Genomic DNA, 15,758 nt, shown 5'->3' on the forward strand with positions numbered 1-15,758 from the left:
TCTTGACTTTAATCTATCTTCAAAACAGTTTTAAAACTTTCACAAGTCGAAAGTAGACAGAAGGGAAATTTTGGAATAACGGGAGCAATTATAACAGTTGATTCGCAAAATTAAATGAATTGAATGTAGTTAAAAGCTGCTGATACAGAACGGGAACTTGAGTATTTTATTTACTGTTTTAAAATGACAACTTGATACTGAAATAGTCATTTATTTAAACCTGAGAGGCTTTTTATGCAATTTTTGTAACTAATGCACGAAACATTAAAAGCATCTAATAGCTTGGGGGATTTGTGGGATTTTCCACCGAGGTTGTTGGTGTGTTTTGCTTTTTTAAGACAGTTTACAATATTATTTGCCCGTTTTACTGACTGACTATGCCATTTCTGTTTGTTATTTATAATGTTTTGTGTTTGTTACTGAATAAACAGGTCAGTTTCTTGTTACCAACCGTTGTGTGTTATTCAAACTCACCTAATTCACCTGACTAGTTGTTATCAAGAGTACTCAAACCTTTTTCAACATGGGTCTGACAACTAAGTAGGGAGGCTAAATAACTTTAAACTTTAACACATGCTAAGATAGGTCGGTATCGGTATCGGCCCGTATCGGTATCGGATCGGAAGTGCAAAACAATATCGGTATCGGAATGGAAGTGCAAAAACCTGGATCGGGACATCCCTAGTCCAAAGTACTTTTTTCAGATAAAAGCCAATTTTTTGCATGTAATTTGGAAATCAAGGTGCCAGGGTTTGGAGGAAGACTGGGGAGAAGGAAATGAAGTCCAGGGTCAAGTACCCACAGTCAGTGATGGTCTGGGGTGCCATGTCAGCTGCTGGTTTTGGTCTACTGTGTTTTATCAGGGGCAGGGTCAATGCAGCTAGCTATCAGAAGATTTTGGAGCACTTCATGCTTCCATCTGCTGAAAAGCTCTATGGAGATGAAGATTTCATTTTTCAGCACGACCTGGCACCTGCTCACAGTGCCAAAACCACTGGTAAATGGTTTACTGACCATGACATTATTGTGCTCAATTGGCCTGCCAACTCTCCTGACCTGAACCCCTTAGAGAATCTGTGAGATATTGTGAAGAAGTTGAGGGACACTAGACCCAAACCTGTGGATGAGTTTAAGGCCCCTATCGAAGCATCCTGGGCCTCCATAATACCTCAGCAGTGCCACAGGCTGATTGCCTCCATGCCATGCCGCATTGAAGCAGTCATTTCTGCAAAAGGAGTCGCGACCAAGTATTGAATGCATAGCTGATATAATTGAAGGTTGGCTTTTTTTGGATTAAAAAACACTTTTTTGTATTGGTCGGATGAAATATGCCAATTTTTTTGAGATAGGGATTTTTGGTTTTTCTTGACTTTTTTTGTCAAAATCATCAATATTAAAACAATAGAAGGCTTGAACTACTTCAGTTGTGTGTAATGAATCTAAAATATATGAAAGTCTAATGTTTATCAGTGCTAGGGTTGTTCCGATCATGTTTTTTTTGCTCCCGATCCGATCGTTTTAGTTTGAGTATCTGCCGATCCCGATATTTCCCGATCCGATTGCTTTTTTTTGCTCCCGATTCAATTCCAATCATTTCCGATAATTTTCCCCGATCATATACATTTTGGTAATGCATTAAGAAAAAAATGAATAAAACTCGGGCGAATATATACATTCAACATACAGTATATAAGTACTGTATTTGTTTATTATGACAATAAATCCTCGAGATGGCATTTACATTATCAACATTCTTTCTGTGAGAGGGATCCACGGATAGAAGGACTTTTGACTTTGTATATTGAGACTAAATATTGCCATCTAGTGTATTTGTTGTGCTTTCAGTAAATGACACTGCAGCCATGCCCCAATGCAAGATGGGAAGTGGACCCATGACTGTGCGTCGTGCTACCAATGGATATATCTTCTCTGCTTTGGGAGATAACATAAGGTGTTAAAACAAAGATCAATTGCCACCTTGCTTCCCCACATTGCTTCCCATGATATTTCTAATCATAGGGAGAGGTATTGCAAGGCTTTAGCCAATTGAAAAAAAGGCTCCAAAGGCTGCCAAAATTCACTCTACTCATTTAGCGCTGCCTTTTATCTCTCTATATAGGTAAAACGGCATAATTACAGATTGAGCGCGACAATGAGTGATAGGGTCGTGCAGCGCACTCATAATTGCGTTAATTATTTTAACGTGACACATTTTTAATAAATTAATTACCGCCATTATTGGGATATTTTTGATAACCCTACCTTAAGCTTAAACTAAAGCCTCTGGATGAGTGTAACATATTATGTCTGTTACGTTAAATACAATTAGAAAACAATTTAATTAAAAAATATATATATATTAAAAAAAGGCATGGCCGATATTTGTTTGCCAATTCCGATACTTTGAAAATGACGTGATCGGACCCGATCGATCGATCGGGACATCTCTAATCAGTACATTACAGAAAATAATTAACTTTATCACAATATGCAAATTTTTTGAGAAGGACTAAAAAATTTCACAGTAGTATCGGTATTGGACGATACTGCACAGCCAGGTATCGGTACCGGGGCCAAAAAATGGTATCGGTGCAACACTACTTCCCGAACCAATTAATTTCACAACTAGAGGTACCACTGTACATCCATTTTTTTCTGACTCAAGTCTTACTAATTAGGAGAGGACTTCAGCCAATAAGAGCGTGATTATGTGCAATGAGTACAACAACTCTTCAGGAGGGATCACAGTAGTGCAACTGAGAATAATAACAGATAGCCGAGGGGGAGGAGGGAAGAGTGATGGAGAGGAGGGTAGAGAGGGAGAGAAAGAGAGAGAGCATTTGGCCTGTTCCATTGAGAATTGGATTTACATTTGGATTCTGCAGAATGCCGTTTGGAAATTGCAGAGGGATAGAGGGAATTGGCATTTAAAAAAAAAAAAAAAAAACACCTGCAGATAATGTTTTCAAAGCTATGTATACAGATGTGCTTTGACTGTGAATACTCCGTGCCCCCAAAAAATGTGAATCCTGGTGCAACATGTTAATTTAAACACATTTACCAAAACACTGTCAACATACTAGTAGGGGTGTGCCATCTTCGGCACCCCACGATTCGATTCGATTACGATTCAGGGTGCTACCATTCGATTATTGAACGATGATCACGATATTGACGATGATCGCGGTTATCGCCATTACCGATGCATCGTACATTACTAATTAGTCAAGTAGCCGAACAAATTTATGTCCAGAAACATGCCACTTCAAGACCGTATTGCACTATTCCTGTGTCACACATACAGTGCGCTCCATAATTATTGGCACCCCTGAAAAATATGTGTTTTTTTAGCTTCTAATATTTATTTTTTTAATTCACATAATATGGGACCTTAATGGAAAAAAGAAAAATCCAGCCTTCAATACAAGTGCATTCATTCAGTAGGGAATAAATCCCACATAAAGAAATAATTATTTGACATCAAATAATGTGTGTCACAATTATTAGCACCCCCTGGTGTTAATACTTTGTACTTTGCCAACAAAACAAGGTCTGGGGACTGAGATGGCCATGGGAGGAGCTTGATTTTGTGTCTGGTGAACCATTTCTGTGGAGATTTGGTCATATGTTTAGGGTCATTGTCTTGCTGAAAGACCCAGTGACGACCCATCTTCAGCTTTCGGGGAGAGGGCAACAGATTTTGATTTAAAATGTCCTGGTATTTCAAAGCTTTCATGATGCCATGCACCCTAACAAGGTTCCCAGGGCCTTTGGAAGCGAAACACCCCCACAGCATCACTGACCCACCCCCATACTTCACAGTGGGTATGAGGTGCTTTTCAGCATGCGCATCTTTCGTGGCACGCCAGACCCACTTAGAGTGTTTGTTGCCAAAAAGCTCAAACTTGGTCTCATCTGGCCAAAGCACACGGTCACAGCTGAAGCCCCAATACCGCTTGGCGAACTCCAGACGTTTGCGTTTATGATTGTGAGTGAGGAAAGGTTTTCTCCATGCATGCCTCCCAAACAGCTTGTTGGCGTGTATTTTCTATTTTTTAAAAATTATTTCAATATATATTTTTATACTGGATTGCCACGTCAAATTGCAATGTTGACAATGTTCTTGCTGACAAGAAAGTTCTATTCTATTCATACAACAAAAAGCTGCCCTGAAGCTGTTTTTTTATTTTTATTTTATTTATTTTTTTCACAAGAAGGTACAAAAACATTAGCTATTTCAAAGGCAGTACTTATTTCTCTCAACAGTACAGTAAAATTTACACAGGTGGAATGAATTCCACATTTTCTGGGGAAAAAAGTGTCTTTAGAAATAACACTTCTTTAAACCAATATACTTTGTTTTCACAGATTTCTGTACTATTTTGCATGTTTGTAGTGTTACCGCTGTACTTAATCATGGTTTTACAAGTTCCGCATATGAAATACACGTTAGCGAATTCGCTAATTAGCTTAGCGCTCGGCGCTAACTGTTAACATCTCAAAAACAACAACAATGAGGGCTAGAAAGTACAAGAGGGTTCGTGTGTTTACCTCTTAAAGACGCACACGGGCTTTAGCAACACACTCAGGACATTTTTCAACTGACATGACTTGAAACTACTGCTGGACATCTGAGAGGCAAGCAGCGACAAACTGTCTCTCGTCCCCTCTCGCTCTGAAAAACAACTCGCGCACAGAAGCGCGACCGACGGGTCCCTGCCTGTCTCATACACAAATTTATTTATTTTAAAATAAATTTATTATCTTTTGAAGAGGAGTAAATCTCTCGCTCAGTAACCAACAGCATCCATTATAACGTTGTGCGTGCGTCAGTTAAAGGTGTCCGCGCGGCAGACGTGTCTTGGCTTTCGTTCGCCAACAGGTGCTGTCATAAAGTTATTAGAGAAAATCATCATTTTTGAACTTTTATGGATCGTAATGGAATTGTCACCTGTCAAATCGCGATGCAGCTAATAATCGATTTTTTGGAACTCCCTTACATAATTAAACACTAATTCCGGTCATCTTTCTGAAACTATGCTAATCAACAGTGGGGCAAATAAGTATTTAGTCAACCACTAATTGTGCAAGTTCTCCCACTTGAAAATATTAGAGAAGCCTGTAATTGTCAACATAGGTAAACCTCAACCATGAGAGACAGAATGTGGGAAAAAAAAATCACATTGTTTGATTTTTAAAGAATTTTTTTGCAAATCATGGTGGAAAATAAGTATTTGGTCAATACCAAAAGTTCATCTCAATACTTTGTTATGTACCCTTCGTTGGCAATAACGGAGGCCAAACGTTTTTTGTAACTCTTCACAAGCTTTTCACACACTGTTGCTGGTATTTTGGCCCATTACCCCATGCAGATCTCCTCTAGAGCAGTATGTTTTGGGGCTGTCGTTGGGCAACACGGACTTTCAAATCCCTCCACAGATTTTCTATGGGGTTGAGATCTGGAGACTGGCTAGGCCACTCCAGGACCTTTAAATGCTTCTTACGAAGGCACTGCTTTGTTGCCCTGGCTGTGTGTTTGAGATCATTGTCATGCTGAAAGACCCAGCCACGTCTCATCTTCAATGCACTTGCTGATGGAAGGAGATCTTTACTCAAAATCTCTCGATATGTGGCCATTCATTCTTTCCTTTACAGGTTTCAACCCCCATGCTTTACAGTGGGTGTGGTGTTCTTCGGAAGCAATTCAGTATTCTTTCGCCTCCAAACACGAGAACCTGTGTTTCTACCAAAAAGTTCTATTTTGGTTTCATCTGACCATGACACATTCTCCCAGTCCTCTTCTGGATCATCCAAATGCTCTCTAGCAAACTGCAGACGGGCCTGGACGTGTACTGTCTTCCGCAGGGGGACACGTCTGGCAGTGCAGGATTTGAGTCCCTGGCGGCGCATTGTGTTGCTGATAGTAGCCTTTGTTACTGTGGTCCCAGCTCTCTGTAGGTCATTCACTAGGTCCCCCCGTGTGGTTCTGGGATTTTTGCTATCCGTTGTTGTTATCATTTTGACGCCATGGGGTGAAACTTGCATGGAGCCCCAGATCGAGGGAGCCTGGTGCAGGTCTACAATTTTGTCTCTGGTGTCCTACGACAGCTCTTTGGTATTGGCCATAGTGGAGTTTGGAGTGTGACTGACTGAGGTTGTGGATAAGTGTCTTTTATACCGATAATGAGTTGAAACAGGTGCCATTAATACAGGTAACGAGTGGAGCCTCGTTAGAAGAAGTTAGACCTCTTTGACAGCCAGAAATCTTGCTTCTTTGTAGGTGACCAAATACTTATTGTCCACTCTAATTTGGAAATAAATCCTTTAAAAAAAATCAAACAATGAGATTTTCTGTTTTTTTTTTCAACATTCTGTCTCTCATGGTTGAGGTTTACCCATGTTGACAATTACAGGCCTCTCTGATCTTTTCAAGTCGGAGAACTTGCACAATTGGTGGTTGACTAAATACTTATTTGCCCTACTGTAAATACTTTCACCACTACAACTTCCGTACAAGCTGTAAACCGTCGTTTCCGATGACACAACACCACCCGGGCAGAGTAATTCATGCTAAGAGCGGATTTAAAGCTGCTTAATGCGCTAATGATAAGAGCTACGTTTACATGATGCTGGTCGATGCCACTGTTGTGACATCAGGCCCATCTGTGATGGAGTCTAAACCCCTAATGAGAACATTTGAGCCCCTGGGAAGCTCGTCGCTCACACATGTCAATGAAGGCGTATGCGAGGGGCGAGACCAAACCTTGCCCACCTCCTTCGTATACCTTTTTCTCTGACATCTCCCTCGTGTCTCATACCAGCACAAGGGCAACCGAGCTACCTCGGTACAAGGAAAAATCAATGAAAGTTAAAAAGAGGCAGTGTCAGGGGCTGGGGAAAGAAATTGAGAAAATAGGGCCAAGTGGAGGGGCGACACATTTTTGGACAGCATCCTGCACATGTGACCTCTCCAATTTGACATCCGTAAATGCTATTAACATATGAATCTCCCCACTTTGATGCAACAGTACTTCCAGCACCCCTCCCTGCCAATGGAAAAATCCTATTCATCCAGTGAGAAGTGGGGGCACTAATACCCAAAGGCAATGCAGATATGTACAAAAAGCAAATATTAGCATCTTTAAAGTGTAAACTGCGTTTACAGAGACAAAATATCTGATTCTAAATATCCCATTCACATCTCATTTCATCCTTTTTGGGCAGAAAAAAAAGTCACAGCATAAAAAATGACAAGCTTGAAGTCACCCATATAGTAACTCATTTTTACTACACGACATCACCTTCTTTCACCATCCCTCTATCCATACACCAATACCTATATTCGCGCTCTAGTTACACAAATCCCATTCACTCTCCCACCAAATCTCTGCTCGGCAGCGTGCGTTCACGAGTACTAACCTGCCCTTCTGACACGCGGAGCACAGCCAGGCTTTGTCCTTCTTGTTGTAGATACAGCAAGCCTTGCACACGTTGTACTGGCAATCCAAGCACTCGCGCTTGGGGTTGAGCAGGAAAGTGAAGGGCGCGCAGCATCGGATGCAGCAGTGCTCGTTGAAACGGTGCTGCTTGGAGAGGATGGAGCATCTGCTGCCTTCTTCCGCCAGCTCTTGCTTCATCTCACTAGAGTTGAGCGAGGGAACGAGAGAGAGAGAGAATGAGAGCGGGGGGAGGGATGAGAGCATCTGGTCAAGTGGTAGAATATGACCGCGATGTGGAATAATCAACATTTTATAAATGCATAAACAAGGGGGCAGTAGGCAGCATTTATACATCTTTTTTCCCTTTGACATTTTCGTTTGAAAGACCCCGTCATGCTGTGTTTGCCCTCTGCAGTCGGTGCATCTTCATACAGTAGAATGAGCCACCTCAATCAATTACATAGGCAGCATGAGAGAATGATATTAAAAGGGCATAAATAATGCTGCTTTGAAGGTCATTTGCACAAAGTAGCCTGGAATGAAACACTCACATTTCGAGTGATTAACGGCACTGAGTTGGGGGGGGGCTAAAATGAAGATATTATACAACGGAATATTCGGGCCAAATAAAGAAAAAAAAAAGGACTATGAGATTAACCCTTTAACACCTAAACCAGACATGTCCAAAAGTGCGGCCCGGGAGCCAAATGCGGCCCGTGGACAAATTTCATCCGGCCCCCAGCCTCTGTCATAAGATCAATAATGTCTTAATGACTTAATAAATTGGTCAGCAGTACTGCTACCAGCATATGAAGTAGCTTACACATTAAATGCTGCTCCTCATTTACCCACTATATGGCAGCAGCACTCTAAGCAACGTGACCCCGTGTGACGCTTGACTTCCAATTTTCTAAAATGGCAACAATCAACAACAACAAAAAGTTGACTGCGACGGCCGACGCTTCATGGATAGGTGGAAATTGGACTATTTCCTCACTAAAATGCACAACAACTGTGTCTGCCTCATTTGCAAAGAGACAGTCGCTGTTTTTAAAGAGTTTAATGTGAGGCAATATTACCAAACAAGACAAGCTGACATGTACGACAAGATTACAGGGAAGATACGCAGTGAGAAACAGAAGCAACTTGAAGCTAGTTTAATTTCACAGCAGCAATATCCGGAGAATCGAACGCCACAAAGGCTAGTTGCGAGATTCTTGAAATTATTAAATAAAAATAATAATAATAAAGCAAATGTGACACACAGAATGGCATAAATTTGCTTAAACATATTGTTCTACGTTGTGACGGCCCCTGGCCGTTTAATAGTTAATTTTCTGAGGTTCTTCCAGTCAGCTGATCGTCGCCTCCACCAGCTGGCTGCTTCCCCTCCCACTGTGACGACAGCTGATCGACGCAGGACGGACCGACGACATCACCACCGCTGATTGGCCACGGAAAAAGGCGCCAAGCTTCTTAAACCTGCCGCTGTCAACGCTCTAGGAGGTCGCATTTGACAGTATTCTGCCGCGGTCCTCCTCGCCAGCTATTTGCTCGCCATTCACGCTCGTTTGCATTTGATCGCTAGTTTGATACACTCCAGCTTTTTCGGTGAGGTCTTTTGTGTTTATTCGTTATTGGATCGTTTTTGTTCACCACTGGAAAACAGGAGCACTGAAGCAAGTAAGGGTAAGTCGCCATTTCTGTTCAACCCGTTTTCTCCTGTTTTGTATAGAGTAGGAAGTTAGGTTAGACGCTGTCTTTTCTTTGTTCCTTTTACATGATCAGGGTTTAGCTAGCGGGTGGGGTTTAAGTGTAGCTCCTTTTGTTTGTTGTTTTGGCCTGGGCTTACCCTGAAGTCACGCTTCGTCGACATTCTGTATATATTCATTGCGAGTTTGATTGTTCTGTAAATAAATTTGTGTCCACTTGTACATTTGTGTGGATTGTTTTATGTTACGCCCTTCGCGAGCCGTCTTTGGCACGTAACATACGTAAAGGACGTCAGTCAAGGTCGGCCCCCCACATTCTTACCACACCAAATCTGGCCCCCTATGCAAAAAGTTTTTGACACCCCTGACCTAAGCCTATTTTGGCCGAATTTGCATGCATTTGATGTTGCCTTTATATTTCAAAGAAAAAATTGTTTACAATGGCCAAGTTGGGTCCCTTTTTTCAGGACACCTTGAACTCCATGTCCAAACTGTTGTTTTCTTCACTGACCAATTATAATCCAAATTTTGGACCCAAAAAGACAAAAAATTCCAAAATCTTTTTTCAAAATTTGTAATGTTGATGAATCTTTTGGAAACCCAAAAAGACTCACGCCACTCTCCCTGGTGTAGCAATAAAAGCCTGCAGCACATTGGGCTGGCGTGACGCGAAAAATAAACAAATTAATCCACAAAATCAGCTGAATCTGCAGTCCTTCCGCATACAATAGTATGACCGTATAGTGGAGATGATCTCATTCACTGAAGTCACGTTTGCCTCAAACCTGAAGTCACTCATTTTCATGGAATTCAAAAAGTTGAATAAATATACATTCACCGGCCACTTTATTAGGTACACCATGCTAGTAACTGGTTGGACCCACTTTTGCCTTCAGAACTGCTTCAATTCTTCGTGGCATAGATTCAACAAGGTGCTGGAAGCACTCCTCAGAGAGTTTGGTCCATATTGACATGACGGCATCACACAGTTGGTGCAGATTTGTCCGCTGCACATCCATGAGCGAATCTCCCGTTCCACCACATCCCAAAGATGCTCTATTGGATTGAGATCTGGTGACTATGGAGGCCATTTGAGTACAGTGAACTCATCGTCATGTTCAAGAAACCAGTCTGAGATGATTCCAGCTTTATGACATGGCACATTATCCTGCTGAAAGTAGCCATCAGAAGTTGGGTACATTGTGGTCATAAAGGGATGGACATGGTCAGCAACAATACTCAGGTAGGCTGTGGCCTTCCAACGATGCTCAATTGGTACCAAGGGGCCCAAAGAGTGCCAAGAAAATATTCCCCACACCACCACCACCAAGCCTGAACAGTTGATACAAGGCAGGATGGATCCATGCTTTCATGTTGTTGACGCCAAATTCTGACCCTTGCTTCCGAATGTCGCAGCAGAAATCGAGACTCATCAAACCAGGCAATGTTTTTCCAACCTTCTATTGTCCAATTTCGATGAGCTTGTGCAAATTGTAGCCTCAGTTTCCTGTTCTTAGCTAAAAGGAGTGGCACCCGGCGTGGTCTTCTGCTGCTGTAGCCCATCTGCCTCAAAGTTCGACGTACTGTGCATTCAGAGATGCTCTTCTGCCTACCTTGGTTGTAACGGGTGGTTATTTGAGTCACTGTTGCCTTTCTATCTGCTCGAACCAGTCTGGCCATTCTCCTCTGACCTCTGGAATCAACAAGGCATTTCCGCCCACAGAACTGCCGCTCACTGGATATTTTTTCTTTTTTGGACCATTCTCTGTAAACCCTAGAGATGGTTGTGCGTGAAAATCCCAGTAGATCAGCAGTTTCTGAAATACTCAGACCAGCCCTTCTGGCACCAACAACCATGCCACGTTCAAAGTCACTCAAATCACCTTTCTTCCCCATACTGATGCTCGGTTTGAACTGCAGGAGATTGTCTTAAACCATGTCTACATGCCTAAATGCACTGAGTTGCCGCCATGTGATTGGCTGATTAGAAATTAAGTGTTAACGAGCAGTTGGATAGGTGTACCTAATAAAGTGGCCAGTAAGGGTATATCACTTCCACACACATCCAAGTGGTCCCTTTCATTCAGGAGCATAAAATACTGCATGTAATATTAAATAAACATGCTTTCTTGTGTCAGATGCACTTTAATCTCGTTATTTTTTTTTCTCTATTTGGCCTTAATACTAGGTTGTACTATCAAACTGGAGCTTTAGAAACTTAATACCGTTTTTTTCTGTGTCCATGCTCAGCAATTATATTCATCTGTAAAACTAATCAATATTTATTGTGCTTGTGTTGAAGTCAATGTATTAAATGAACATTGGATGGAGGGGTGAAAGTGTTTTAGTTAAAGGTTAAAATGCCTTTTTTCTTTAAACATGTAACCGCATAAACTGGGATGTTAAAGACAGGGATTGTTATGCCATTCAGCCACTCAACTGATAGTGCGTGCATGTGTTTGGGGGTGGTTCGGGGGAGCTGCAATCTTCAATAAATTATAAAGGCTTACACCTCGACAGCACCCGCCCCGACGCACTGATTGCTTTTCTTATGCGTCATTAGATGCCGAATATTAAGAAGATGAGAAAGCCGTTTCGTGAACTGTGTCAGCAGGCGTGGGGGTGAGAACATACTGTACCAACATACATGATAAAAAATAGTAACATGTACATGAGCACGTCTGCATTTTAAAGGGCAAGAAAGGACTTTGCCATCATTTGCAGCAACTATAAAGCAGATTCTCATATAAAATATTATGTTGTCACATCAGACATGCACGTTTGCCTATTAACATGGTCAACCATTGCTAACATCCGTGCAGTTTGAAATATTTATGAAAGGTCATTAAAGCAGATAGAGCGTTTTCAATAGACAAAATGAAGTAATGGTGGCAGTGTCTATTGTCGCGCATGAACTTTGTTCACTGGCTTAAAAGCTACAGTTGTGGTCAAAAGTTTACATACACTTGTGAAGAACATAATGTCATGGCTCTCTTGAGTTTCCAGTTATTTCTACAACTCTGATTTTTCTCCGATAGAGTGATTGGAACAGATACTTCTTTGTCACAAAAAAGATTCATGAAGTTTGGTTCTTTTATGACTATTATGGGTTAACAGAAAAAAGTGATCAAATCTGCTGGGTCAAAAATATACATACATGGATCTGAAAAAGCGAATCATTGACTTGAACAAGTCAGGAAAGTCACTTGGAGCCATTTCAAACCAGTTGCAGGTCCCAAGAGCAGCAGTGCAAACAATTGTTTGTAAGTATGAAGTGCATGGCACTGTTTTGTCACTGCCACGACCAGGAAGAAAACGCAAGCTATCACCTGCTGCTGAGAGAAAATTGGTCAGGTGTCAGTGTCCACAGTCAAGCGTGTTTTGCATCTCCATGGACTGAGAGGCTGCCGTGCAAGAAGGAAGCCCTTGCTCCAAAAGCGGTACCTTAAGGCTCGACTGAAGTTTGCTGCTGATCACATGGACAAAGATAAGACCTTCTGGAGGAAAGTTCTGTGGTCAGAAGAAACAAAAATCGAGCTGTTTGGCCACAATGCCCAGCAATATGTTTGGAGGAGAAAAGGTGAGGCCTTTAACCCAAGTACACCATGCCTACCGTCAAGCACGGTGGTGGTAGTATTATGCTGTGGGGCTGTTTCGCTGCCAATGGAACTGGTGCTTTACAGCGAGTAAATGGGATAATGAAGGAGGAGGATTACCTTCAAATTCTTCAAGATAACCTAACGTCATCAGCCCGAAGACTGGGTCTTGGGCGCAGTTGGGTGTTCCAACAGGACAATGACCCCAAACACACATCAAAGTGGTAACGGAATGGCTAAATCAGGCTAGAATTAAGGTTTTCGAATGGCCTTCCCAAAGTCCTGATTTAAACCCCATTGAGAACTTGTGGACAATGCTGAAGAAACAAGTCCATGTCAGAAAGCCATCAAATTTAACTGAACTGCACCAATTCTGTCAAGAGGAGTGGTCAAAGATTCAACCAGAAGCTTGCCAGAAGCTTGTGGATGGCTACCAAAAGCGCCTAATTGAAGTGAATATGGCCAAGGGACATGTTACAAAATATTAGCGCTGCTGTATGTATATTTTTGACCCAGCAGATTTGACCACTTTTTTCTGTTCACCCATAATAAAGTTATAAAAGAACCAAACTTCACGAATGTTTTTTGTGACAAAAAAGTATCTGTTCCAATCACTCTATCAGAGAAAAATCAGAGTTGTAGAAATAACTGGAAACTCAAGAGAGCCATGACATTATGTTCTTCACAAGTGTATGTAAACTTTTGACACCAACTGTATCATGCGAGAGCCAGTTAAAGCCTCATGAGCGTGCAAGTTCAAATGGCTTGGTTGGTTTTCCTTGTTTGCCCTTTTGATTGAATTTGAATTTTACTTTATTTTGTTGTCTTCTGTGTTCACGACATGGATGCTGTCCATGGTACTGAATTGCAGAGGTGGTTAGTGTTAGCATTTAGCCAGATTGCCGGAATCCCGCCAGCCAAAACGCCAGAACCGCGTTAGCGCGATGGCGTAGCCGGAAGCAACACGTAACTTCCGCTCATTAATATTCATGACATTGGCTACTGTTGCTAAGGGGGGGACACGCCACTGTTTGTCCCTAATAGGAAATTGATGGGGGAAAATATTATTTGATGCCTTAACATTAGCACATTATGCCTTTGTGATGTATGATTGCTTCTGTGACATATATTGTAACAACATCTATTGTTTTTATGTATGATTGCTTCTGTGAACAACTTCTTTTGTTTTTCACCTTGTTCTACTTAGGAGACGCGCTTGAGTAGGGAATCTCATGAGATGACTTCTTTTGCACCATAGTATTATTCTATTACACGCCTGGATCCCATAGCTAGAAGGGAATCTCACGAGATAACTTGTTTTGCACCCATAATATTTACCATTTGTTGAATCTGTTGCAGCACAGCTCATTTGTCCCATGTGAAAAGCCCTTTTTCAAGGGGGCTGAACCAAAAGTAGCTTTAATGTTTGTCATTGGGCAGGCCGTGCCGCTCGGAAACGGAGGTTGGCCTCTCCGTCTCCGCAGGGCGCGTCCCTACAAAAACCGGACATTTTCGGGCGACCCGTGAAGTCCGCCAGCGGGTCACGTACGGATCCCTGGCTTTGTTCCTTCGCCGCCTTACCGGAGCGTTGGCTCCCGCTCATCTGTCACGGTAAGCGATTTTCATTGCTAAGGGACATTTGGTTTTGCTGTAACGGTCGCGCGGGGATTCTGGGATTGATAAAATCAAATCTAGCGTCATCGTTGCCATTTGTTATGCTTGTTTTTGATACTTGTTTGCATGCTCTTGTGGGATTGTAATCAATAAATTTCATTAATTGTGCATTTTCTAATCAATAAACATTGTCTATTTTGCAAAAGTGTGCTTGTTACTGATTCACCGCGAACCTGGAAATTTCGGAAAACGGAAATGAATGGAAATCGTGTACGAAGGAGATATTTACAGAGCTAAACCTACCAATTCTCACCAAAAATGAAGTGCCTGGTGCCAAATTCACTGGCAAAGATGTGGAAGAACATAAAAATGTTCAGTTAAAGAGATGGCTTGAGTGTCGAAGGCTGAAAAAGACAAAAAAAAAAAAAAAAAACGAGCCAACCTAAGCATAGCCTTAGCTTTTTTATTGACACGACTGACAATGACATCCTCCTGTTTCAAAAAGCTATTCTTTACAACCAGCCCTGTCTTTCTTATATATTATATCCTCTGGTTGTCCTACGTTTCTGACCGTTCTTGGGGGTAATTTAGTTAGTTTTGTGTAGCGATCGCAAATGCTACTCAGTGACAGCAACTTTGCAACAATAATCACTCCATTATACCAATCATACTCAAGCTTGCCGTTCAATGTTCACGCCTGCCTATCCAATCATGTGGCGTCTTTAAAGCACCGTAACAAAAAATAAATATTTGACATAGAGCGCTGCCTTCAACATGACTCAAAAGCACGCATTTAACCTCTCTCTCAGCTTTTATTTGGCACCGATTGACCGCGGAAAACCGGAGAAATGATTGTTTTAATTTCATAATAAGAACTGTGATGGAACTATTCAAACTAGGAACTATTTCCTCCACTAGAAGGCACTTGTGCTCTTTGGAAGAAGGATGCTTGAGTTGTCTTTTTTTTCTCTTGCCGGAATTCAGTTATTTTTTTGGTATTCAGCTGAACGTGGTTATGTAATTGGTTATAGTACAGAATAGTAATCACACTTCATATGGATAACTTTGTGCTGAGAAAAAAAATACCATTTAAAAAACGAAAAACAAACAAAAAAAACAAATATCGTCCAAAGAGTTAGCTTCTGTATCCAGGGGTCGGACCGCCAAGGCCCCTGCCAACTCTCTAGGCACCTGAGCACTTTGGCCCCTCCCACTGGTGGTGAGCCCATGGGTAGCAGACCCACGTTGCCTTTTCAGGCTTTACCCAGCCAGGCCCCATGGGTACAGGCTCGGCAACCAGACGCTAGCCTTTGAGCCCCACCCCCAGGCCTGGCTCCAAAAGGGGGCCCCGGTAACCCGCATCCGGGCAAGGGACCCCTGAGTCCATTAATATTTTT

At 41.9% G+C, this 15,758-nt stretch overlaps 1 protein-coding gene across 4 annotated transcripts in view; it reads right to left on the reverse strand.

Moving 5' to 3' along the window:
* Nucleotides 1–15,758, reverse strand: part of myripb (myosin VIIA and Rab interacting protein b) — a 226,526-nt gene that overhangs the window by 138,363 nt on the left and 72,405 nt on the right. For all 4 annotated transcript variants that reach the window (XM_057824332.1, XM_057824331.1, XM_057824333.1 and 1 more), the window contains exon 3: nucleotides 7,420–7,641. In XM_057824332.1, coding sequence (XP_057680315.1) covers nucleotides 7,420–7,641 — 222 coding nt within the window. The remainder of the gene's footprint in view (nucleotides 1–7,419; nucleotides 7,642–15,758) is intronic.

The sequence above is a fragment of the Corythoichthys intestinalis genome, chromosome 20 (assembly GCF_030265065.1).
Source record: "Corythoichthys intestinalis isolate RoL2023-P3 chromosome 20, ASM3026506v1, whole genome shotgun sequence".
NCBI lineage: Eukaryota > Metazoa > Chordata > Actinopteri > Syngnathiformes > Syngnathidae > Corythoichthys > Corythoichthys intestinalis.